The following is a 26090-nucleotide window of genomic DNA, read 5'->3' as shown; positions in this document are numbered from 1 at the left end:
GCAGGCTCACAAGGTAAACGCTGCAGTTGTTAGCACATGGCTTTCCCAGGGCGAGCGGGCAGGAAGCAAAGCTCTGCCCAGGAGCAATTTGCACTTTCATTTGTAATGCTCCTTTCAAGGGATGGACAAAATGAATATTTCAACAAACGAAACATATTTGAGTCTTGGCAAGAAGGAAGTGATAAGTAAACTCGAGCCGGCTTTCTAGGAATAGAGTGCAGAATCATTTATTTATTGCTGCTTTGCATGTCTGTCTTCCAGAGGAAGGTCAGACACAAGGCATAAGCACTTATTCTCATGCCCCAGGGAAAGCCTTATCCCTGAAAAGTTCTCTGCCCTGTCTCTCCCGCTACTGGGGAGGACAAGAGCCCCAGCCCTGGCTGGGCCATTCCACAGAGACTCTGCTCCACATACCCGACGTCTTGAGCCCATGAAAGCGGGACCTGTCAGGGTATCAAATGTAATGTCTCAGGATATCAAATGTGATGTCTTGGTGTTTTCTTGCTACTACATTGAGTCATTCTCTCTCTTAAAAGATCCTGACTGGGCTGAGAACTTACCATGGGCTAGCTCCCATCAGTTCAGTTGGGTTTTCAAAGGCGGATCAGAACCTTGAAGAGTTTTTCTTTGGTTTCCTGTTGAGCCTTCACATTCTGCTGCTTCTTCCTCTAGGTACAGCTTTTTGACTCCTGAGACAGAAGAGTCTTTCCCTTCATCTTCCTATTAGTCTTAGCCTACAGCAAGAATCTTAGAGGGAGGGAAGTTCTCTCAATCTGTGTTTCCCTGTACAGAATGAGGAATATCATTGTGTTTCCCCACCCTTCCCCTTGCTGGACAATGTATTTGAAGAGACAAAGCCTGACTTTGAACAATTGTGGCTTTCAGCAGCGCAATCTCTCGCTCTGGGGTACATCTCTGAGTGCTTTGATGACACAAATAATACATACATTTTAATTAGCTTATTACGGGAATGAAGAATGCTAGATATATAAAACTATTCATATTCACTAACACCAAACAAACCCAACCACCTCAGTGCTGTTACCTGGCCAAGTGCTACACCTCAGTGTGTCACAGTTACCTTACAACTGACATGATTCTGCCTGTGGAGCCACGTCTCTGCAAAATAAGCAACTGGCTGAGACATCCTTCTGGTTTGGCAGTGGATGATAACAATTTAACACAGAGAGGCACATGAACCAAATCCTTGCAGGAATCTGCTCCAAATAAACGAGTGTAATTCAGGCAGCCCTTTTTTAAACCCAGTTACTGAGCACAGTGATAAACTGCCCTCCAGACATGGAGGACAAACTGTTAGGGGAGATGATTCAGGCTGTGCAAAGCTTTCTGTTTGCCTTTTTTGCCTGATTTTTCTTCTTCCAAATGACTTTGCCCCAGCCTGAACCCAAGATGTGCCTGTGTGATATGGCTTGCTCAACCTCTGGCACAATTGATTCAGTTGTTAATCATTTGTTCATGACTGAAAAAAAAAATACCCACTTACAGACAAGACCTCTCTATCCACGGGACCTTTGCTGGCCGGGAAATACAGCACACATCCAGTATTTCAACAGCAGTAAAAGATAAGCTGGTAGTATAAACACAGAGCACCCTCTAGATTTAACTGCAAACCATGAAGGTGATCCCAGCATGTGGAATAATCAAGCTTCTCTCTGCTGCTTGTCCTTGTTTTGCTGCCTCTCACCATCTCAGTCGTGAACAGGCAGAAGCAGTGAATTACCAGAAGTGAGGTTAAAACAGGAGCAGGGACCCATGAGACAGAATTTCCTACACCTCAACATACTTTTCAGAGAGAACTAAGAAACACAATCAGGTTTTACACATAATTTACAACTTAGTTTAATTAGAGGTAGGTCTAACACGTGAAATTTGTGACAGCAACCACAGGTCATTTTCTGCTTCCTCAGGTCCATGGATCAGTGGGAATGTTGCCTTGTAACACTGCCTGTGTCCTCTTCTCCATTCCTGCTCCTTCTCCACTGGTGACTGTAGCAGCCATGGCTTTCTGATGAGCTCAAGTCCCAAACCAGCTCTCTATGTTGCTGAATGAGGGTTCATCACATTTGAAAATCAAATGTCCACCATGAACACAGAGCCTGCAAATGCAACACATCCTTTGCAGAGCTCATATCCCTGCTTTACAAGCCCTTGCTCCCTGTAAATAAATCCCACACAGTTTCACCAAACATGATGGTGCTTTAAATGGCAGTTTCCTGTTAAAAGAAAAACTGAAACACATCAGCGCTGAAAGGCCCTCCCCGGGAAAGATGAAACTGGAGCCAGCATGCAGCTGTTTTTAGAACTACCAGGGCACTTTTCAAAAAGTTTCTTTCTTTCCTGTGAGAAAACTGTTTTATTCCCTGCTTTGGAACTCAAGAACACATTTCCTTCTGTGGAAAAACTCATTCAAAGGTAAAAGGAAGCTTCCCACCAATTTTGTGAAGAACATAAGGTGGCAAATACATGGTAAAATTTAAAACTAAGGAATACTTCCAGACTTTTACGACTAACCCCACTGCATCACCACTTTTGTTACTAACACCATTATTTTCTGGTGTGAGGCTGGTCTATAAAAGGCCTTGGACATAAAAAACTCACCTTGCTGAAGTTAATTCTCCTCTTCTGGCTTTTGATCCACTAAAAATTATGTCCCATTATGACTGAGGCCAAATCTGGCACAGGTTCACCTACTCTGAAAGCTCTACAGGTCCTGTGAAGAGGGGTAAGACAAAGAAAGAAAACTCCACCATGCCCCATCCCCTCTCCACGAGACCTCAAACCACCACACACACAAACTTTTTTTCAAACTAGAAATGCCATTTTTTAAAGAAAAAACCCAGGACACTCATAATCCATGTATGTCAAATAAACAGCACAAAATTTACAGAAAATGCAACGTCTCACAGCATTGTAACTTCTGCTCACTTCAAATACAGCTCACTTCTGACACTGAGAGCTGTTCTTACACCTCTAGTAACTGTTAGAGAAGACAAAGATGCCACAAAAGGATTTTTTTGCAGCTAGTACCTGGCAGTAATTCTTCCTAATCCTTTATTTTCACAAATGTCTGAGGCTGAATGGGCAGAGATTGCTGCCTGTTAACCTGATTTTCCTTTAATCTATTGTGATTTCCTTTCTTTGCTGGTGAGGAGTATTTATAGAAGTGGTGCCAGGGGAGCGATGAAATAGGGTTGAAAAGCCAGCAAACAATATCAAGATCTTAAAAGACCTTTTTTTAAAAATAAAACCCCATTCTGTATCTGAAAGCCCCTTGAATGGGCAACATCTGAGGCTATTCTTCTCACTGAGATTTTTTCAGGTGCTGATAAAACATTTTAGGGTGATAGATGAGCCACAGGGCAAACACATCCATTGAGATAAGACTATTTAAAGCTCTAAAAACTAATAGCTGGAGAGCTGTCTCACTAATAGACCTGATATTTCCTGCCTCCAGTAGGATAATTTTAGAAAGAGACAGGCCATGTTACAGGTACTCAGGAAATCCTATCAGGGTATCTCCCATATTCCTCACTGTCATGAGATGAGATGTGCAATTCAGTTTCCCCACACTTTCAGATAGCAAATAAAACCAGAAAAAAAAACCAACCCCACATACCTTTATTCTTCCTGACGCCAGTTTTACCTTGGGGACTTAAAACCAACGAAATACAGGTTTTTAATGGGGCTGATCCTAAAAAGCAAATCAGTGCGAGAAGACAAATTCATGGAAGACCCCAGCAAAAGAGAGAAATACTCTTGCAAATCGTGACTTTTACAGCAGTGACATCAAACCAGAGCCAGGAGCAGGGGGTGAGTCCCAGGATGGCACAAACAGGAGCAGAAGGAGAAGCCAGGAGCTGTGCCTCCATTGCCTGCTGGTCAGATGGACTTTCACTGCGTTCCTTCACCACTGTGTGCATCCCACGTTGGCTCAGGGAGGGAATTGTAGAGAACAGTCAAACCTCTGTGGAAAACTGCCAACATATATCCCCTTTCATTTCTCTGACATGGTATTCTTCTGACTGAGAACAGCATTTGCCAGGGAAGCAATAAATATGAATGTGACAGGACAGGAGTTCTTCACAAAGCAAAGAAAGAAAAAAGGAAACAGTGCATGAAAATGTATTTCACAACCTAAAACACAGCCAGGAAGAGGTTACCTTCTCTGTTGCAGCAACTGTCACCCAGCAGTGATTAAAGCACATAAAACATTGCCTTTAATCCAATGTGAGGGAGTGAAAATTGCATATTCCCAGTCTATACAAGCAGTTGCTTTCCCAGAAGTCACTGACATGGAGAAGAGAGATCTGTCAGCGTTCTCACTGCTGTAAAACCACAGGCTGATTCTGCAAACCGTTTGCTAAAGAAATTCTCACTACTGCAGAAGATCATGGCCTTAATTAGCACTGGTTAAATTGGGAGCATTTCTTGAAGTGGTCATGTCTGAGCTGGGTATCTCATATGCAATCTACAGACTGACAGTGCTGAAGCTCCAGCAGTATTAATGCGACACAGGACATAAACACAGCACAGTAAGAATACATTGTTATCCCTTCTGAACACACAGAACACATCCTTCCCTCCCTCCTTGGGATTCCTCTTCCTCACCATTTCCAGATGACATCTCAAACCTGCTCATTCTGAATTTTTAAACTGAGTTTACACAACAACTGTGCAACATGAGCCAATTTTTCTGATTTTTCAACCAGCTTCACCCTGAGGGTACCAGAAGAGGATCAACAAGACCAGGTTTAGCCTTCATTGTAAAAATGCACATTAGTTTAAATCCACACTTAGCTGTGGCTTATTTAAGTTGATGTTTTGTAGCTGGTTGAAAACCAGAGATCACCTTCTTCCTTCCAAGGACACCTGAGTAGAGTTACACACAAATCAAAGTGCCATTAACACTGATGTGATGATGTGATTCATCACAGCAAAATAACCTTTATTCCCAGGTGGGATCCAAACATTTCAACGATGTTCCTTGACAAAGGCAAGGAATGTTTCAGCATGACCTACTGGGCATTTCTGGTGGAGAAGGAAGGGATGAGACATCAAAAAGCAGAACTACAATAAAATATATGTGCACACACCCACATCTCTCTCTCTCCTTGTACATAAACACGTATTTCTTACACTTAAATTTTACTGCATTACTCTCTTGGCAGAGAATGGTGAAATTCCTTCTCAGCTGAGCTTTATTATCAGTTCTGTGCACATTACTGGAAATTTTGGGGGGTGGTTCTGCTTTCAAAACTGCCATGTTTAAATGCACATCTTTAATTTCAAATCCCACTTGAATGAAAAAAGCAAGGAAAATTAATTTCAGCTTCTCATTCCACAAAGATAAACCAGCTTCGGGAGCATCACGAAGTGCGGGCTGTCCCAGGAATGTGGGATTTTGCAGGAGGTGATACAAATACCTCCTGGTTTGGGATGCTCATCTGAAAACACCCAAGAAGAGGGCAAAAAATGTAGAGGCAGCAATTAAAATCAGTAAGTTATGTATTTGCAAGGTAAGCAACACTTAGTGTTTAAGAATAGTTATTCCCCAAATCGAGGGTTTTCTCCTTTCCCAAAGGGCCACAGCAGACACCAACACTGCACTGTAAGTCTGGCAGAATTATCCCAGAGGAGCACTAGCTATGAAACAAACTTACTGAAATGACACCTTTTTTTAATGTTTTTATTCGTAACAGTATTACATGGCGTGTTACAGAAATTAATGGAAAATTTCTAAAAATTTGTTGGTTTCTGTTGTTGTTGCTGAATGCGTTACACATAAAGTTAAAAATAATGTGTCCGTATGTGTTAACAAATGGTCATTATCTGAGGTAAAGTTAAAGTAGGTTTAGAAATGTACTGCAACAGTCATTTTATCTTTCTCATCTTTATTAAAAAAATAAGTGTCAGAATGCAGAAATAAAAATGAATGAAAACCACGGAGTAAACATTTTTGCAAAGAAGGTGCCCAGTACGTTATTTAGATGAAAGGTTTCATCAGACACTTGGATGACTACGATCTATCAAAATATCTTTTCATGACAGGTAAAGATCAAGAACCTACGGGGGGGGATGGTAACAGGATGGCTGGTGGGGTTCCCTGGTTTGTAAATTTAAAGTGACGAATTTAGTGCTAGTGAAGGATGAGGGATTAAACAATTGCACAAGCTGGATATTTGAGTTATCTACAATACTGGTACAGTGCAGAGGCCCTGCAGCCCTCTCAGCTCAGCATCTCAGCCACGACAAGGACGATCATATGACAGGACAATCCAGAACCTGTTTTTATTTATGAGCGTTGGCAAAGGTAAGACAAAGGTCCGCGGTGATGGCCCAGCTGTCTCCCGGGAGAGACGCTGGAATTGCAGCCTCATTCCCTCGGCACCTATTCGTAAGTGATCTGCTTCCTACAAATATGATCCTCTGAGACATCAATCTCTTCTTTTCTCTGTGTTTCACCCCATCACTGGAAATGCACTGACGACACTAAACCTCCAATGTCTGTGATGAACCAAAACTGGCTTTTGTGGTTCCATGTGCAGGACAAAACCCAAAAAAAGCCGCTGAGGAATAAAGTAGCACCACTGTGCAAATCAGGAAAATATTCTGACAGAAATGTCCTCCAGAAACGCTTTTACCTCTGCTTTTAATCCCGAAACACTCAATCCACCAAAGTTTTAAATTATCTCCTCCAGTTAGAAAACTTGATTTTCCAATGGGAAAATAAGATTCGCTACAAAGCTTTTTGCACATGACTAAGGAACAAGCATCAAATGACAGTGGATGGGGATAAAATTCTCTTCTCTGCAGGTTCATTATGTCTATTCACAGCTAATTTCTCATTCACATACATTCTGCAACTCACATTTCTCTAATTTCTCTAATTCAAAATAAAAGAATGGGATCATGTGAGATTTGGTTGCACGTACCAACAATCATCACCCCAGTTATTCTGCCTTCTCAACCATTTTTAGCTTATACTAGAGATGAAAGAAAGTAAAACATTTGTAACTCCAGGCCTATTTTAATCATGACAAAAATGTAAATCCTAATGTGTCAATTTAAAAACAAAATCTGCACAATAACCCTAAAAACTGATTAATCCTTTGATTTCTTCAACCATTTTCCTTTTTCTATTTTTCTGGTTTTTTCTTTTTTTTTCTTTCTTTTTATTTTTTTTTTATAGTGTTAAACCACTAAATTCAATATACTGTAACTGCATAGGAACATCAGGAAAACACATTTGACCTGTATAACAATTCTCTGTAGGGCAAAAATATATAGATTCTTTATGAAAATCATGTGCTAAACATATGAACCCAAACACTGCACTTTTTGCTTCATAAATGTAAAAAAAGGAAGTTTTAGATTCTTTTTGTTCTGCGTGTAAACAGTTGGATGACTTCGATGCAGAGGTTCAAAGGAATGTCAATGGAATGTGATCTCTTCTAAGTGGAATTATGTCCATGTGATAACGCTAGACCATAAAATCATGTGTTCCCATTAATTTCACTAGTTGCTGACAAGCTGACTGCTTTTGGCAAATGCACTTGAGCTTCAGCCCATTATTGTTAAGCACGTGAAAAAACATATGTGATGCAAGAACCACAAACTGGGTTTGCCACACCTCCCAAGCACTGCAACTTGCTACCTTCTCTACTGTGTAATGGCATTAGTAAAAGAATTTTCATAACATTTATATTTACAAAAAAACTGGCAATTTTCATTCGAACTCCTTAAAGCCATTTCCCCTTAAACATTTAAAGAGTTTAACAGTAAGATTTTTTTTTTCAAGTTATAAAATAAAAATCCCATTTGATTTTTTTCTGATGTACAAAAAGTGATAAAGATGAACAATTTTGATCACAGAGTCAGTTTGTTATTCCAAAATCCATGCCGTCCTTGTCCCATTTGTCAAGTCCGTTTCATCCAAACTCCTAAACCAGAAGCATACCAGTATTATTTGGCAAATGATTTTTTTTCTCATCAAAAATGGCACACAGAGAAGAAAACACTTGTCTGCATAGCATTACAGCAGCAAGATATTGAAGAAATAAAAATATTCCTTTTCTGCACTTTGTTTAGAGTTTCCTAGGAAATACTGACTCTTTTGTCTTTCCTCAGTGGGACTCCATGTCCTTTCTCTACCCACAACATGAGTATTCCAACAGAAAGCAGCATTTCTTCCTCGTGATGTGCTAGAACTTAAAAGGTCCATTTGGCAACATTTTCAGTCAGGATGGATAAACAACCGAGTTCTATTCCATGGTTTCAAGCTGGAAATCATTTCCGCAGGCGGCGTTTCGCTGTAAGATCTGTCACTCATACAAAACTACAGAGTAAGAAATAAAAAAAAAATACAAAAAAGGAGAAAAAAAAGAAAAAAAGAAAAAAAAGATGACACCACCAGTATTTTGTTGTTGTTGTTTAAATATGACTACGTAGGGGGAAAAAAAAGGGGTCAGGATCAGCCTGATGTAAATGATGATGAAAAACATGTCACCGTGACATAAAAAGTGCCAACTTGTGCCCCAAAGGCTGCTGAATGATAATGCCACTGCTACATACAGACTCTGCTTTTTGCTGGAAAGAAAAAAAAAGGAATGTCTAACATCCAATAAATTTCAGATGCTCGTTATTTATAGGTGGTGCACAGAAGGTGAGAAATGTTTAAAAGAAAAACGAGGAGTAAGATTTCCTAGTCTGGATACCCACCACTTGTGGGGACGGGGCTGCACTCGTGGTATGAGAAGCAGGGAGAGTTTTTGTTTTGTGCTGCCATAGGAATCTGCCATTGGTTGCCAAAAAAACACATCAGGAACACTCGTAGAGCCAGTCCAGGAGGGCAATCTCTCTCCTTGTCAGACAAAATCAATCGGGAAAAAAGCATGAAAGCCAAAGGCCTGCCAGGTTGTTGGGTTTCTTTTTGAATCTTGGAGCACCACAAGCCTGTAACAATGCTATTTCTTAGGTCTGTTAATCTGCGCGTAGAGAGGTTCTGCTTCCTGGGGATAACAAAAATAAAATGAGCAGAGATGTCTCCAGACAGCATTTTTAGAACATTTTTACAACATCTGCTTGAGAACAGCGATACCTTGTGAGTCAAAACCCACAGGGAGTGTTTGCTTTCTGTGCTGCCCTGAGTGAACATGGCACCCCAGTTGAGTGCGAAGAAAATGGGAATTATTTCAGAAAATGAATGGTTACTGTCCATTTCCTCTTCCAGCACTGGCCGTGCACTAACCCTCACTGTTGGGCATGGGCATATGAAGAAATTAAATGAAAACTTATAGGCCTGGATGTTTGGAATTTCAGAGGCCGGAATTGCAGCCTGTGTACAAGGCTGAGCCCCCCCACCCCCAGCAGCACAACAGCAGAACGTAACTGTGGGTTTTGCACAACTCAAGAGAAAACCACTTGCAAACAGAAACTGCCACGGAAAGCTGAGCTAATGAAGCTGTGATGGGATTTAAAACAACAGCATGAGTGGCCCATGAAGAACGAGGAGCGCCAGCCCTGTGCAGTTTGATTAGGAGTCTGTGGAACCATTAGTACAATGGTTAAAGCTGGGAGGAAAGCACGTCAACTTGTTAACAGATACTTTCTTGGGAATTTCCTGGATGTGGGAGGGGGGGGAAAGCTGCCACGTTCTTCAGCGTTGCTTCATAGCTGGCACACCCTGTGTGCTTTCTTAACACTGTGTTCCTCTCGGCTGCGGTGGGAAGCAAACCATCCATGGACCCTGGGATCCATTCTACTTCATTTGCAGAGACTAATTTATTAAACTAAGAATGACATCTAAAAAAGGAACAAGACAGGCAGAAAGGCTAATTAATGCCATACTGCATTAACTCTCCACAGCTTGATAAATATTCAAATACCACGCCACGGCGTTGAATTTAACCAAGTTAGAAGCAACTCGTGCTACAGCAGCATTGGCAGGAGCCGACTTGGAGAAAAAAAAACCCTCAGGAGGTTGGCAAATCACTGGGCACTGAGGAGCACACACAGGTCTGCTGCCAGGGGATGGCACAGGATTTTAATTACTGTTTATCAAAATGATGCTGGGGATGAGGAGAGCAGCCCAAAGGTAGATCCGTCGGGCTGTGCGTGCTCAGTGCTCCAGGCTCTGCCCCATCCCAGTGCCCTGTCCTGCCCTCAGAGTGCAGGAGCACACAACAAATCCAAAATATGACCTGTTTCCTCCATGCCAAGGCAAGTTGTCTCTTTTTCCCCCAAAACTGCTGCATTTCAGGAGCTTGCAGACATCCTGTTTCCCCACCTCCTGCCCACATGAAGCCCTGAGTTCGCTATGAGCACTGCAAGTGAGAGAAACCCTCTGGAATGATTAAATAAATGCTGCTGAAATTATCCCCAGCAAGAAGCAAATACATTTTGTGACCTTGAAAAACTGAAGGTAATCAAAGGAGATGACTGGGAGTAAATAACTGCTTTTCACACACTGTGAGTTAAGTCTACCTATGCCAATTTTCACGTGCAGGCTTGAAGCTGGCAGAATGATCTATCACAGCTAGTTCAGAGAAAATCTGTACTAATTAATGTGTGAACCTGACACACACCAGGCCATTCTTCAGGCAGTTGCTGAACCTGAGGTGATTGCAAAGGGAAGTGAAAAGGAAGGAGGAGAAGAAAAGGAGAGGGAGGGAGAACATCCCTTTGGAACAAAAGATGTCAGTTTTTCAAACGCCTTCGGGGAAAAAAAGAGCTTTTCAAAATGTCAAGTCTGCTTGTTAGAGCTGTCCTCAAATATCCTTCAGATATGCAGATGTGCTGAAGTAACAGGTGTCCTAAGGTGCCACTGGACTCCACACCCTTGAAAGAGCAGGAGGAGGAGCTCCTCATCAGCAGCACTTCCAACAACGCATGAGGCAGCCTTTACAGTGAGAAACTTCTTTGATTCATATCCAACATTAATCTGCACAAACACCTGATGTGGCAAAGGCCTGCATCTCTCACTGATTTGAGTAATTTCTCTTCCAATAGACCAGAGCATTTTGCATGAAAAGTGTGCTCTTACTTTTCCTTTCAGTTGATTTCTCCCTTCAGATGCCTAAACAAGAAATTAATTGTGGTAATCGTGTGCAGTCTTCCCAGCCAAAGGGTTTTGGTCAATGCCTGAGCTTTGTTTCCCAGTATTATTTTGAGTTAATTCAAGCATGCTTTTAGCCCAACAATGCAAAAGGTGTCTGTAAAATATTGATATTCAAGAGGGCAAAAGAGAACAGAAAGGGAAAGGAAAGAAGCAAAAGGAGGGTTGAGTGCTGCTGACTTCACAGACAGCTTCTCTCACAGTGCCAGGCACTATTTTGGAGGGTCCTGGAAGCAGAAATAACCCCCCCTTTTTTTACGTACTCCACGCAAAAGTCACAGGCCATGTTATGAAAAGGCAGGTGAGCATTAACTCTTCTCACAGCATCTCACCAGCATTTTCCGCTTTTGACTTCTACGACTGCATTAGGAACAGATGCAGAGGGAAGGAAAGGGAAGAACTGGTCTTTGTCAGAACAAAAAGAGAGGAGCAAATAAAATAGCAGACAAAGCTCTAACTCACATAAACCCCTTGAATCTCACAGTGTTTTCCTTGCTGAACTGGCCCGGAATCACTTCTGATGTGCTTTCAACAACCCACAGGGAGAAACCAAGACAAGAACTGGAAGCACTTTTTTTTTGCTGCAGTATTCCAGAAATATTTCATGCTGCAAATCACTTTATTCTTCCCATTTTAAGGGGAACAAGACAGCAGCAAACAGCATTTCTGGTGTAGTCCAGTACTGTGTGAGGCAACAAGGGTGCTAGTGCTTTCGAATAACATTATGCAAATACTAGAAGTAAATTTTCAAATCCCATTTGAAGATATTAACAGCTGCTCCCCAGCAGAACTACTCACTGGAGAGCATCTCCTGAAAGACTCAGCACCTACTCAGGCCTGCAGGGGTGAACTCACTCACAAAACATAACTGTGAGTTAGGAGGAAACTGTTTTTACCCTGTCAGCCCTTTGATCACTGCGAGGCACCTGCTCCGTGCAGAGCTGCAGGCGAGATGTTCTCAGCTGTCGGGGTGAGGCCCTCATAGATTTCTGTGCCCTTTACAGCAGGTGCTCAGTGCCAGTTTTACTCCTGGCTGACTGATCAGAAAGGGCAGGCTCCAATGATAAAGAGTTTCATGAAATAAGTGTGCTGGAGAGTCACACAAAATGAGCATCTTGTGCTGGGGATGCAAGTGAAGGGGGTGGGAGTGAGAAGCGTCTTCTCTGTTTTTTGCATGCTGACCCACAGGCAAAATAGAGTAAAGTTGGCAAGCGGGGTTCAAATTAAATATCTTTGGTGATAAGACAGGTCATTCCTATTGCCTCATTAACAGGCAGTTTTTATTTACTACTTATTGCTAATTATTAATACTTGGTTATTTTTCTTACAGCCTCCATCAGCAACAACCTTCTAATTCAGGATTATGCCTGGAGAGTGTCTCTGTTCTTACCATAAACCTACCCAGGAAAACTTTCTAGTCTCAAATATCCAGTTTAATTATTAGCATTCTAAAAATCTCTGTCATTTTAGTAGCGAGATGGATGCTTCACATCCATAAAATCAAAAAGCAATGACAACTACTCAGAAAGATGAACCTGCTCCATATCTTGGTCCTGATATAAAAATGAAATGCAGCCAAGAAACACTGATTATTTCTGGGCCCCTCTCCCAAAACAGTAGCCACACAATGATTTCCATCTACAGATCTGTCATCCACATATCCTTCCATCTACGTATCTGTCAATTCTCCTTTGTAACATTTGAACCTAATGGCCAATTTGAAGCAAATTGTTCAGAAGTCTCAAAGATGCTAAATTTTCATAAGGAGATTTTTAAAATCAGTTGTCATGCAGAAGACAGGGAACTTTTAAATAACCTCATCACAGAGGAAGCAAGGAGAACTTGTCCCTAAATTGAACTGTTGGGCTGCAAATCAGCAAGAACACAGCTCTAGACAAAGCTACAAAGAATGCTGTCCCTTGTTTAGAGGAAGAAGCTGGAGGAATGGAAGGGTACAAGGCTACTTCGGGCGGGCTTGGTGACACTGAAGAGGTGAGAAGCCCTTGTATGACCTGGCCACATGAAAATGGACAGCTTCAAGGAGACTGCAGCAGCAGAGAGGAAGGCAAGCCTGCAGGATGCCCCTGTTCACAGAGCAGCCTGAATTTCCCTGCTCATGCCCCTCCAGATTTCCTGGGAAATACGAGCAACCAACTGAGTATGAGACCTGAAATGCCACTTTTAGGGTTTCTCTGGAGTGAAGCAGTACTTCCCAACCTGTGATCCCCTTCCAAAGACACAACACTACTTCTCTCAGATTCCCAGCCCTGCCCAGTGCTGTGTCTTTAGCTCAAGAACAACAGCTTTAGAGCCTACAGCAAGAACAGGTCACCTGCAATTAGAAATTTCTCTTTGGACTTTATCCAGTCCCTATTGAGCCAGGTGAAGGACTGGAACAGGTCCTGCAAATACAGCCTATAGTAATTTGAGCCCATTCAGAGTCCTGCTGCAACAGAAAAAGGGCAGAAGTAAGAGGAGGATGCAGAATCAGCTTGATACTCGTCCTGAGGCTCACAAAGCTCCCAGGCAACCCAAGGCTTTGTCTGTAAGTTCCTGTATTCTCTCCACTTCCTAAAACCAGCCCAAAAAGGAGTTACAGCAGCCCATCCTGGAGCTGACTAAGATTTTTAGGAACATTTATCACCAAGCACAGCACTTGCTCCAAGATGGATGATGGCAGCAGGCCACCAAAGCACCACCAAAAGCTGATAGACAAATATTCTAATGAACTGTTGCTCTCCTGACAGTGCTGATGGCATCGTGAAGGGTGTGACACATTTTGAGGGCTCCTTATTGTCTGCACACGTTTCTCAGAACAACTGAACAATTTTTTTCAGGGAGATGTGCTCTAGCCACAAATGTTTTGAAGGTTTCTTGAGAATCTCTCATGAATGATTGCCAGTGCAAGTTTTGAGCTGGGCAGCAACTCAATAGAGCTGCATTTGTTCCTCTGTTCAAAACTTCCTGCTTTAATGTAAAATGTCAACAATAAGAAATGTTTAACACATTTGGTAGGATCACAGCTACAAACAGTTCTTTCCCTCCCTCTCCTTTCACCACAATTACTCCCCACACAATCTGGAGACAGCAGTAGGGATTAAACATAAATCATCTGAAGATGGCAGTCATCTTATTCTGTATTCTCTTCACCCCTTCTGGAAAATCACTATCCATCCTCAACGCCATGCCTGAACAAATACAATGAACAGCTCTGCAAAGAGTTAATGTTATTTCACCTGTGGAATTTGGGCCTTTCTGCTTCTTCTCTTCAACCATAAAGGGACAAAAATGTAATATATCCATAAAATATCACATTTGCCTACTAAGAGGTCACAGCTATTTCTGGAAGGGTGACTTCTAGAACAGCTGCTGGAAGGATGAGGATTTTGAGAGCTGAAGATTGCAAAAGGAAGAGAGGAAAAACAGGAGAGAAGAAGATAGTAACTAGATGATAATACAGAGTATCAGAAGGAATCAAGAAACCAAATTGCTGTGGTACCTTGAAAGATCAGGGTACAAAAATCCAGGCAGGTGAGTATTCTGACTACATCAAGATAAATGAAGGTATTGTATGGGCAGAGCTGTTCTCAGAGATGCTGGGAACAGACAGATTTGATATTTCTGCACACAATGCTCTGTTCCTGAGAGGTCCATTCAGCTGAGTTGTTACTGTGCTGCTCTTGGGGTAAGAGCCACGTTCTAAAGAGCGAAGTGATCTCCGACTCAAGCCACAAAAGTGGCTTTTATGCAGACTCTGATTCTTTTGCACGACATGTTTCTCCCCGTTAAGTTTCTCCCCCAATGCAGAGCTCAGTACACAACTCCATAGTGAGTCCTGAATTGATAATTTTCCATGGAGATTAGACTTCCCATTGCTCTGATGACACCAGGCTTCAGAATTAGATGGGCTGGCTTTGGGAAGTGGATTTCCTACGGACTGCTGCTGAATGGCTCTGCACACAGGCACAACAATATTAGTGGAACTTCACTGGAGAGAAGCTTTCTTTTTTGTTCAGCTTCCTGTTCCTGCCTACAGCTTTTAGGAATTACTGTAATACGATAATCAGGGACATTATTTAACACTTCCCAGAATATATTTCTGAGAATTATACATATTTGATGCGAGGCTCTACAGGGATTAACGAAAAATGCAGCAAAACCATATGCAATCACTGGTAATACGCTGTCCTGGCAGCTCTGAATTTCAGAACCACCCTAAGATAAACCATAATAAACAGATGTATGGGGGTTTCCAGAGTGCGGGACTCAGATAAATGGCAAATCCTGTTTCATGATCCAGGAAAGAACTCCTGGAGTGGTGTGAAGCTGGGATAGCTGGGGATGTCAGTGCTGGCCAAACGTCAGCCAAATTATTACGTGGCACCATCTATCTGCAGCAGCAGCTCTCACTGGAGGAAATAATGAACGTTCTTGCTGGAGCAGCTCATCCCAGCTTGACTTTCTCCTCACACTGTCGCTGTAGACTCGAGGAGACACAAAGCTTAATGCTCCTGTTGCTGCAGCCCCCAGGAGCTGAGCATGGGTGAAGCTACAGAAGGGGGAGATGCCCTCTCACAGCACCACATATTATTAAGAGAGATTCTCATTATTCCCAAGTGGATCAAAGCAAAGTTACTGTAAGATTTTTTAAAATCATAGGTAATGCACAACGTCAACTGACTCCTAATGAAACTATTAATTCTGAGTTGAAACTAAACTCAGGATAGCTAAGTCACTGGCAAACCCAGTGCAATTTCTGTACAAAACAGGAAAGGGTTCTCCCACTGCTCTGGATTTGCTCCAGGAGCTCTGTGCTGGAGCACAGAAGCTGTATCGGATCATGTATTTGGGCAATACCAAGCAGGAGTGGCAGACGGGGAGAAGATAATGAAACATATTCTTCAAACAGCAACACTAGAGAGTATTTGGATGGAATAACAATGCTCAGCACTCATAAAACTTTGTAGCTTCACTGTCTTTTTGGCAAAACATATTTACTATATTGAAACAAATCACAGAACATTCACAGGCAGCCACATTTTCTACGTGTTCTGTAACACAAAGGATGAAAAGATCATCTTTCCCGTCTGTCTGGGTTTAAATGACTTACATTGATGAATAATTTTTAAAACATCAGTATGCCAATGGTTATGTGAATGATGATAATTTTCAGATGTTTTTAATTTGCAGTTGGAGATAAAAATACACAGACCCATTTCAATATTTTTTACATGCAGATAATAAACGTGCTTCTTCTACTGATTATCACATTGATTTAGGGTAGAGACACTCATGTATCATTACATAATTTTATTTAATGATTGTTATGTCTGTGGGTAAGATGTCTTATTCCATTTAATATGTTACATCTGACTGAAGGCCAGGGTGGCTTTGATAAAAAAAATGCTCTGCCTAATACATTGTTAGTAATGGCTCAGTTTCCCTATTTGCCCTTAGAACTAGAACACAAAGTAAAATAAGTCTACATTTCTTTAAAGCATGCAGGCAGCTGAAACACACATATTTGCATAAGCTGCAACACTCAGTGAATGGCAAAAGCCATGCAGACCACCAAGCATGAGGAATGCACTGTGGAGGATGGAGAGGTCAAACGGAAGAGATGAAAAGGAAAAAAATAAACCATGCATCCATGAAAGCAATGGCAGGCACTGGTGGAAGAGTAAGTGAAGACCTCAAGGTGTAGAGAAAAAAAGGACAGATACCTACCCCAACCTGTGCTATCTAGCTACCGACCTGTGGACTTATAGTATCACCAGTTGGCTCACCAAAGGGATCACTGTTGGAGGAGGCCTGAGACCCATCAGGCTAGAATACAAGAACATAACACCTTTTTTTCTCAACAATAGAAAGTGAAAAGTCAACACGAGGTTATTTTCATGCTGTGGGCATAACAAGTACATCCTATCTCATGAAAACCAGAGTGAGACCTCGCCGCTGATCCGCTCTCAAAAGCCGTAGCGGTTCCCTACAGCTGCTGCAGGCAGCAAAGGACCTCACCAGTTCCTGCTGGAGCCCAGGCAGGAGGTGCCACAGAAGGTAGTGGATCAGGCCAACCACAACTGCAATAGGCCCTGAAAGCCATGTGAAACAGAAAGAGTCCAAGCTTGGGTTATTTTGCACTTTTTGTTGTACTGACCCCCTCTTGCCTTCGGCTCACTCGGGCTCCTACCTCCCTAAGACACCTGGTGATTTAGTCATCGCTTGGATAACATTTCTTGCTTTGGTCCATAAAGGCAAAGAAATCACATACTGAGGGGCCAGAACATTGAGGAACGTAGCTAGGCAAGCAACTGGGATGCAAGAATGTGCAAGACAACATCAACCATCATCTTTTAACACACAAACTCTCACATCTTCCTCTGCAGCCTCAGCATGTTTGTTGTTTTACCCTAGATTTCCTTACCATGAGTAAAGTGAGTGCTGGTGTGCTAAAGAGGACATTGGATACAACTAACATGTACAGCCTTACATATGAACTCTGAGTTTGGTTCCTTGTATGCAGTGCTAGTGCATATCAGCAGAAACGTTGTGCTATCAGCTGTCAAACCCAAAGCAGGACGGGAATTCTGGCTGCAGCTCCCCCGTAAGCACCACCCAGCCCTACTGGAAAAGTTATTTCTGATGCTACAGAACAACATTTAATTAGCTGCCGTCTTTTCTAGCTAAAAGGAGACAATGAGGATTTAGAAACCTTGTTGCTACTCACAGCCTCTGGCTCCTCACTTTTGCTTGGGCTTTCAAAGCCCTCTTCAAAGAGGTCGTCTGCAGCAGCGTCACTCGTATGAGATGCTGATGATTTTGATGGAGAACTCTGTCTGGGTGCAGGGGTTGGAGCTAAACAAGGATTAAGGTAACAGCAACAATTACTCTGTTGATTTCTTCAAAAAGACACTGCAGCACAACATTTGCTCATGCTTTTACGTCCCTCAACTTTTACCACCCCTGAGAATCATTTTCTAACAAGGAGCTGCAGGAGGTAAATTCAGGCACAGTCCTCATTATCAATCTCGTGTCTTTGAATACATCTGGCAACTTCCAAATTAAGTTTGGCTGCATCTGGTCTATGTCTTTATGAAGCTGGGAGACACCACTACATTATAAGAGGGAGGTGTGAGTTGCCTGCCCTGTGGCAGGTAAGCAAAACACATCTGTGACTGACCCCTGGTGAATCTCATGAATTCCTCTTTTCAGCAGCCTGCAAAATCCCCCATCCCCATGCTATGAACACCATAAGCTTATTTTACAGCTCTTCAATGAATTTTCCCACATGTCCAATACATCAAGCTGCTAAAAAATAAATACCCATCCCCTAATTTCTGCAAAGTACGGATGGGACATAAGCAAAACCAGTTGTAAGGTTGAATGCCATGGGCATTTGCCAACCAGCTTGCATGTCCCCACCACAAAACTCGTATTACTGTCTTAGAAATTAAATTACAGACTGTAGCTATCTGGGCTGTTTATTTCTGTGGCCTCTGGAATTCCTCTCTGATATTTTCCTTTATGGCTGGAACACATTTAATAAGCCAGACCATGCATGAAGGTTCTCAGTACATATCTGGGTTGGAATTTAAAAAGAGACAGAAGTGCTCTGAGGAGCAGTCAACTTCCAAGGAAAGGGATGTCTGAAAGCACATAAATACTCACGTGAATTTGTAGATGGTGTCGTGGAAGTCACAGGAGTCAAATTTAACTGAGAGATGTCAAAGTCATCACAATCATCTGCTTCCTGTGCCATCCCAACTTTGTTAAAGTAACTTGAGAAGGCCTCTGAGGTACAACTGAGGGAAGGCTGATCTGGTTTTCTTGATGGCACTGGTGGAGGCTGAGCCATCTGGAAATCTTTAAACATTTCTTTTCCCATTTTCTGTCTGGGCCTGTCTGTCTGCGGACTCGATCTGTTGGAGTCGCTCGTGGGTGGAACGGTGGCTATAGGAGCAATGGTACCTTGAAACATGGCTGCTTGTAAAGGCAAAACAGTTTGTGTTGGCATGAAGGCAGTTGGCTGGAACTGGCCAGCCACGGATGGCCACGGCTGCTGGGTGGGAGGAAAGATGCCGGGCTGGCCCCACGCGATGGGCTGTCCTCCCTGCATCACCTGAGCAACTGGAGGCTGAGCACCCATGGCCAACTGCTGTTGAACGAGTGGTTGCTGTCCCCAGAACGAGGGCAGGACAGCTCCCATGGCAACATAACCTTCGGAGAATAGAGAGAGCAGGAGAGGGGGGGAAACAAATGGGATGGAAGATTTTAATGCTGCTGTCAAGAGCACACAGGAAAAGCGACACAATAAATCAGAAACGTGCAAAGCTGCACCAGTGATCCCAGAACTGCAGCACCCTCGGAAAGAAAACTGAAAACGTGGTTGAACTCACATCACTGAAGAAATACTCATAGACAGAACCACAGGCTGGTGGACTCTGCAAAGCAATCATCTCAAATTGCATCATAATGCTACTACTACTACTACTACTAATAAAAAAATCCAACCCACATGATTTCAGATTAAAACCCTCACACACTTGGTTATTACCCAATTACTTGAGAACATCAAAAAGATCTTGAGCTTCTGCTGCACTAAATACCTATTAGCAACAAACTGCTCCAGGTATTAGGCTAACATAACCCCCTCCAGTTGAGAAGGAAATTAAAGATTTAAACTGAAATTATAATTGCTTCCTGTCAGACCTGAAGCCTCCTTTATAGCCAGCAAGAGTTTGACTGTGTAGGAATTATAGGATCAGGTGGCTTTTTTATTTACAACAACAACAAAAATGCTCTGAAACTAAAACTCCTGTAAAAATTTTTACAAATTAAACTACCTTATATAATTATGTTCCACTGACAGAAGTACTGTACTTTACAGATAATGCTGTTTCACATTTAAATTCAATACTTACCACTAATACTTCGTATAATGTAACTTCCCTCTCAATTTTAATACTGCTATAGCTTTAAAACTCTTGTTTCTAACCTGTTTTCTCAGACCTCCTGTACGTTCTCCTCTTTGCTTTATTTCTAGGCTGTTTTGTAATCGTAAATGTAAGGATGGCTGCTATACTGTGAAGCAAAAAGCCCAAAACCCAATAAAATTAAAAAATAAGGAATTGAACTTTGAGAGACCAAATTGTTGAGTGATGAAAGGAGCAGTAGCTCAGACACATTTCTGTTCCAACAGATGTCCAGGATGGATTCTCCAGATGTCCTTTGATCTCGCCCCCGCTGTGACCTCATCCCAGCATCGAAGGTTTCTATCTGACATTATCCCCAAACACTTCACTGCCACTGTAACCTTTCTGAGTGGCTGATCTGGTGCCATCAGGAGTTAACCAATTAGAAAGTCACTGCTGAATTACTCAAGGCACTCCTCCTCCTCCTTTCTTTTCCTAAGTGGAGCTGAGAGCGTGAGGAGAGATCAGCAATCAAACCAGAGTGTCGGTTTAGAATGCACCCAGCTTTTGAATTCTGAGCACTTCGAGGAACACAGGGAAGTCTAAAGGACATCTCAGGATTTGACAAAGTGGAATACCTTTGAAGTGCAATCAGATTCTCAGCTCTGTTTACTGGGGACAGCAGAGGATATTCACCACTACCACCAAATGTAAACTGAACGCCGTTTCCTCTCTTGCTACTGAACCTAGAAGTTCTGTTATCCAGATGGCTGAACTATGCTTGAACTCCCAGTGACTTTTTTGGCTTTTGCTTTAAAAAAAATGTAGGCAAATTCAGACTAATGTACTCCCTGCTTGTTACCGACTTGCTTTGCCTTGCCCTGAAGCACTGACCTCAAAAGCCTTCCCCCACTTCCACCCTGCTAAAATCAATGCCCTGAGTACTGAAATGCAAACCAGAGCTGGGCACTGATCCCCAAACCTAAGTCAGGACTATAATTCCAGTGCATTTCTCACCTGAGGGTACGGCAGCAGTGCTGAAAGGTACAGAACCAAACATGTCTGTACTAGCAGGAAGTGACTGGGATGAAGATGGGATAAAGGCATCACCTGGAGTAGCAGGAGTCTGCAGGGAGACAGGGATAAAACACAAGGGTGACACATCAGCTGCAGCTTCTGCTGCACATTGCTAAAAATCCAGGTTTGGAGTGAAGAATGAGACAGAAGAAAGAACGGAAAGACGTAGAAGGAAAGAAGCAAAAGAAATAAAAGTATTAGAATTTGCTGGGGATGGGAGAAAAAGAAAGAAATGGAGAAACTTCCTATCAGAGGAAAAAAATCAAGATGAAATTTTCCTGGAATACATCACATGCAAAATATTGACACATTTTCTTTCTCCAGAACATAACAGACTTGTGATTTTAGATTTTAGGTGACAACCAGGAAAGGCAGTGACCAAGACACTAACTTTAGAAAGACTTAAAGTAAATGAAGTATCTACAAGGTTTGTGGGAAAGTGAATAAATATTGCTTCTAATTAACCAACAGGATCAGAACCATAGGTCTACATTAAAGGAGAAGCCAAATCCAGTTGAGTAAGGTGAGGATGAGCAGACAGGGCTTTGAACATCTAGTCCCACACATGCCCCAGAACACCCTGGAGATTTGAGGCTCCCGACCTCACAGCGCCTCAGTTTTCTCAGTATATTCACACTTCCCTACAGCTTAATGTAAGGCTCAAAAGCTTTACAGGAAAATTATTGTTTTGTCATTTTATAATGCTGAAAAACGTGTTGAGAAAATTTTCTTTGCCTTTAAAATACATCCAGCCCTTTCTCTCTCTGTCTCCGTCTCTTTTACTGTTTTGCCTCCCCTCCTTTAACAGCAGTTCTGGGATCTGCGCTTGGTGGATCCAGAGACATGAAATATGAGGCTGTAACTGGATCTTCTGCAGTGCAGCGGGAGTGCCATGAAGCACTTCCCTCTGACAAACACCAGGGAAGCAGATCTGCAGCTCAGGCTGCACCTTATGTGACACCTAACACTAGAGCAGAGAAATACAAATTGAAGGTATTTTTGCACATTGTCGTGAAGCAGGGACTGGATATTCGATCTGCTTCGCTTTTGTTTTCCTGCAACCCAAAAACTACTTTGAAATCCTCCCCACTGGAATGGGTGAGGACACAAATTGTAAATGTACTCAATAAATGTGCTGAAAATAGCATGTAGGGAGAAGCACGGTGCAGTTTCCCTGGGTACTCACTGGGGGAGAGGTTACATCAGGAGGAGTGGACATGTCCCCAAAAAGCTCTAGTTGGGTAACAGCCTGTAAAGAGAAGAAAAAATAAATTCCATTTATCTTTTGAGGAGAAGAAACTGTGAGTTAAGAAGTTACAACTTGTAAACTTATCTGGTAACAGCAAACAAGATAAACCTCCCCAAAGCCCTGCAGGCTTCAACTGTGAAGTCCCATATGGCCCAAACACGGGCTCAAGCTGTGGGATTTTAATATTGCTGATAGACCCAAAGAGCCAACAACTGACTATAAAACAATTCTGTAGGAAATTCACCAAAATGGGGGAAAAAAAAAAAAAAGAGTAAAACATGAAACAACTATCCAGAACAGGACTGGATGCATTACTGCTCTGCCTTTAACATCAGCAAGCTCCAGGTATGATTTATGGCCAGTCCTTTTCCCTGGCTCCTCTTCTAAACCCTCACTTCAAGGTTTAAAGCATGGCAGCAGCACGTGGAGTGCCAGAAGGATACAGAAGGGAAGGGCTTTTAAAGTGCTGCCTGATTTCCCCTTGCCCATGGGACAGGTGTGACCTGGATAAGTGGACTTGAAGGAGGATGCACAACTGGGTTATCACAAGTTTGTGGCTCTACATTAAATTATTGTTAGAAATATTTCCTCAGGACCTTCCGTGGGAGCTCAAAACAGGTCACCCATGCAGGCCTGGCTAACTGGACCAGAAGAGAAAACACACTTTATTATAAGAAGCAACTTGAGTGGCTGCATAATCAAAGCTCCTTCACATGTTCTAGAGCAAATTTACTCCCTTCCACCCAGCTGCAAAAGAATTCAGCTGGAGTTCAGGGATGTTAAAGCACAGATCCCTCAGAGCTCTGCAGGACACCTAAACCCCATCCACCATCCTTACCAGGGTGGTTATACTGGAAAGCTTTGGTGGGAACTCAGAACTTCGCCTTCTCCACTACCTTTCTTACAGGTTTTCCCACAGTATCACACCCAACCACACCCACAAAACGTGGGAAGCCACAATTCTCATTACGAACAAGATTTAATGTAAATCTTAATATAGCTCATTGAATCTCCTCCCCATCTTAGGCACATAAACCTTGGATCCTGCTGCCACACAGACAGGTCTGACATTCAGTTCAGTCTTGTCATGCAAAAGCAGCCCCTGAGTTCTCTGGACATTAACCAAACTGGCTTTACAACCTTCCAAGAGACCAAGATCACCCCAAGATTTTTTTTCCTGCCTTCAACCTTCCACTAAAAATGATCCCTTAAGGAGTAAGACTACACATATCAGAAGTTCACACGTTTTTTTTCAATCCAGTCTCTATTCCCACACATAAGGGCAACACCAAAATCACTTAGACATGGAATTTGTCTAAGCAGCTCGGATGATTCTCAGCTTCACGTCTAACGATGTACCCAGGGATGAATTACCTCACATTTTCTCACATCATGTCTTATATTAAAAAGATCACATTGCTTTAGTGCTATGACAATGCATTTTCTTCTTATGGGCTGTTATATCCCTCTAAGTATCTGCATGGAAATGCAGAAGGGAAAAAGAGGGAAAGCCACGTTTTCTTCAGGGTACACCAATTCTAGTGCTCTGTACTAAAATGCCACTAGGAGTAGTTTCTGAAAAAAACCCCAAACAAGCAACAAACCCAGCCTAAGTCCCTTCTGCAGTGTGCACAAACACATTAGGCAAGGGTTGTTAAAATGCCCAGGAAAGTGGGAAAAATGGCAACAGCAGCACTCACTTGGAAATCACTTCAAGCCTCCTGCAGGCACTACTGACTCAAGAGGTGGCAGTATACTGAAATACTCCAAAAGCCACTTTCTTCTCATCTCTCCAAACTGCTTGTTTAGCAGCACCCCGAACCTGCCCTTCTCCTGCCCCCTCGTGAACTATTCACTGTTTGCTAAGGAACACTTTTGTCCTTTCCATGAGCAAAAGCTCCCCTGTGTCTCCATCCCATGTGAGGGAGCAGATGAGCAAGCCAGGGAAAGGATGGGAAAGGGCAGGATACACACAGCTGTGTGCAAAGCTATACATTTTTTGTGGAAAAAATATTATAGGTTTCACAGGAATACTGGAAATTGATAGTCAGTATACTTTTGAACTCTGGATTATATGACATGCATTTGAAAGGTGGTAACTCAGATCCCTGTGCCTCCATACTCCTGGATAATGGGAATAGTAATACTTTTCAGAGTGCTTCAAGGTGATGGATCTTTGGATACTCTTCACAGATATAATTCTGTTAAAGCTCTGCAGACACATTTCTAAACAGGCAGCTGGAGAGAGTGATAGGAAAGCCAACAGCACTTTGTTATTATAAACCCCCACTCACAATATTCCCCAGGAAAAAGAAATACATTTACAGGGGAGTTATTTTTTTACAGAATAGCAACCTCATATGCAACAGGAGCTACAGAACCACATCAGAGAATGTAAACACAAATTTAGTGGGAACACAGCACCTTCATTTACTGACTGGAGGCAGCTTTCAACAGCAACACTTTGGAGGTAGATTTTAAAGTCCCAAATGGTTCAGGAATCTTTTTTCTACAACCTAGTTGTCAGCCTGAATAAGCAAATGCATCTTCTCTGACACAGAGCTGCCTTTATCTACTTGCAGCACACGAGATCCTGGACACCAAACACTCACCTTTTATTTCTGTGATTTCACTGTCACTACAGAACTGATTTCACCCCTTATGCTTCATTAAGATTATTCACATCTGATATTAGCTACGTTCCAGTGAAGTTAATCCCAAGATGAACATTTTCCAGTTGCACTATTCCTATAGATGATTTCAGCAATATTTCCTTAAAATATTTTTTAGTGTTACAACCTTACCTGAGTGACTGAAACAAGATTTTCATCAATGTCCAGCAATAAGTTTCCATTCTCCAGCTGTAAAGCATGATTTATGAAATGAGATGATTTATGAAAATGACATGAATTTCTGAGCATGAAAATGATAACCTCCATAATTATTGACTTCAACATTGAAACAAAAACCCTTTCCATCTTGCTGTGAGTGCAAATATGAAATCAAGCAGTCAAAACAGTGAGTCTGAATGGTGCTGGGATGTGGGGCAAACACACACTTTGTTTATGCTAAATTTCATCTTCCAGTGCATAAAGCAATTTTACCACTTGTGACACAGCTATTTATTTTCCCAAATATTTATTAATTCAGCAGTAAGCATACCCAGTGAGCTCTGATCCTGCTTACATTAATGGAACTTTTCCCTGGCTTGGTGAAAGAAGGGATTTAACATCCTCAGGGGAAAAAAGAATGACTGAGTTTTGGAGAATGAAAGCTCTAAAGTCAAGTATCCACAGAAAAAAGCCACACACTTCTCTAACAAGGGAAACTACTACGTCAATGTAAACATAATTAAGATAATTATTTTCTTTCCACAGCAATTTTGAAAATTATGTAAGTCAATTCAAGTTGTATTTATATCTATAGTTTGTGTTTATGTAAATATACATGGGAATATACTGCCCTCACATCTGTATTCATCCACACATTCAGCACTTATTATTGCTTCAGAATGCTGAATTTTGGGTCACACTTATTGTAGTGTTGGAGACTTCATTCCTGCAGACACAAACGACAGCAAGCTGTCGAAAATCAAGTGTAAGATGACTGAGAAGCTTCATACAAGTTACCAGCCAGTAATCCCATGTCACTTAAAAATCTCACAAACAGCCTAGAATGATTTTTTCCCCTTCATCTCATCAGCGAGCTGAAGAAAAGA

The 26090-nt window shown here is 42.1% G+C and overlaps 1 protein-coding gene across 14 annotated transcripts in view; it reads right to left on the bottom strand.

Moving 5' to 3' along the window:
* Window positions 1–1844: 1844 nt before the first annotated feature.
* Window positions 1845–26090, bottom strand: part of DAB1 (DAB adaptor protein 1) — a 418512-nt gene continuing 394266 nt past the window's right edge. For 9 of the 14 annotated variants that reach the window (XM_010408777.4, XM_010408776.4, XM_019291805.3 and 6 more), the window contains 7 exons: window positions 25177–25233; window positions 22310–22372; window positions 21064–21172; window positions 18803–19351; window positions 17862–17989; window positions 16862–16960; window positions 5690–9029 (listed from right to left, as the gene is read on the bottom strand). In XM_010408777.4, coding sequence (XP_010407079.1) covers window positions 16877–16960; window positions 17862–17989; window positions 18803–19351; window positions 21064–21172; window positions 22310–22372; window positions 25177–25233 — 990 coding nt within the window. In that variant the 3' untranslated portion in view covers window positions 5690–9029; window positions 16862–16876. Of the gene's footprint in view, window positions 9030–16861; window positions 16961–17861; window positions 17990–18802; window positions 19352–21063; window positions 21173–22309; window positions 22373–25176; window positions 25234–26090 lie in introns of all 14 variants that reach the window. The other 5 variants (XM_019291807.3, XM_019291808.3, XM_019291811.3 and 2 more) reach the window with 2 other exon arrangements.

Source organism: Corvus cornix, chromosome 8 (genome assembly GCF_000738735.6).
Source record: "Corvus cornix cornix isolate S_Up_H32 chromosome 8, ASM73873v5, whole genome shotgun sequence".
NCBI classification, from domain to species: Eukaryota; Metazoa; Chordata; class Aves; order Passeriformes; family Corvidae; genus Corvus; species Corvus cornix.
This window is presented reverse-complemented; position numbering and strand designations above follow the sequence as displayed.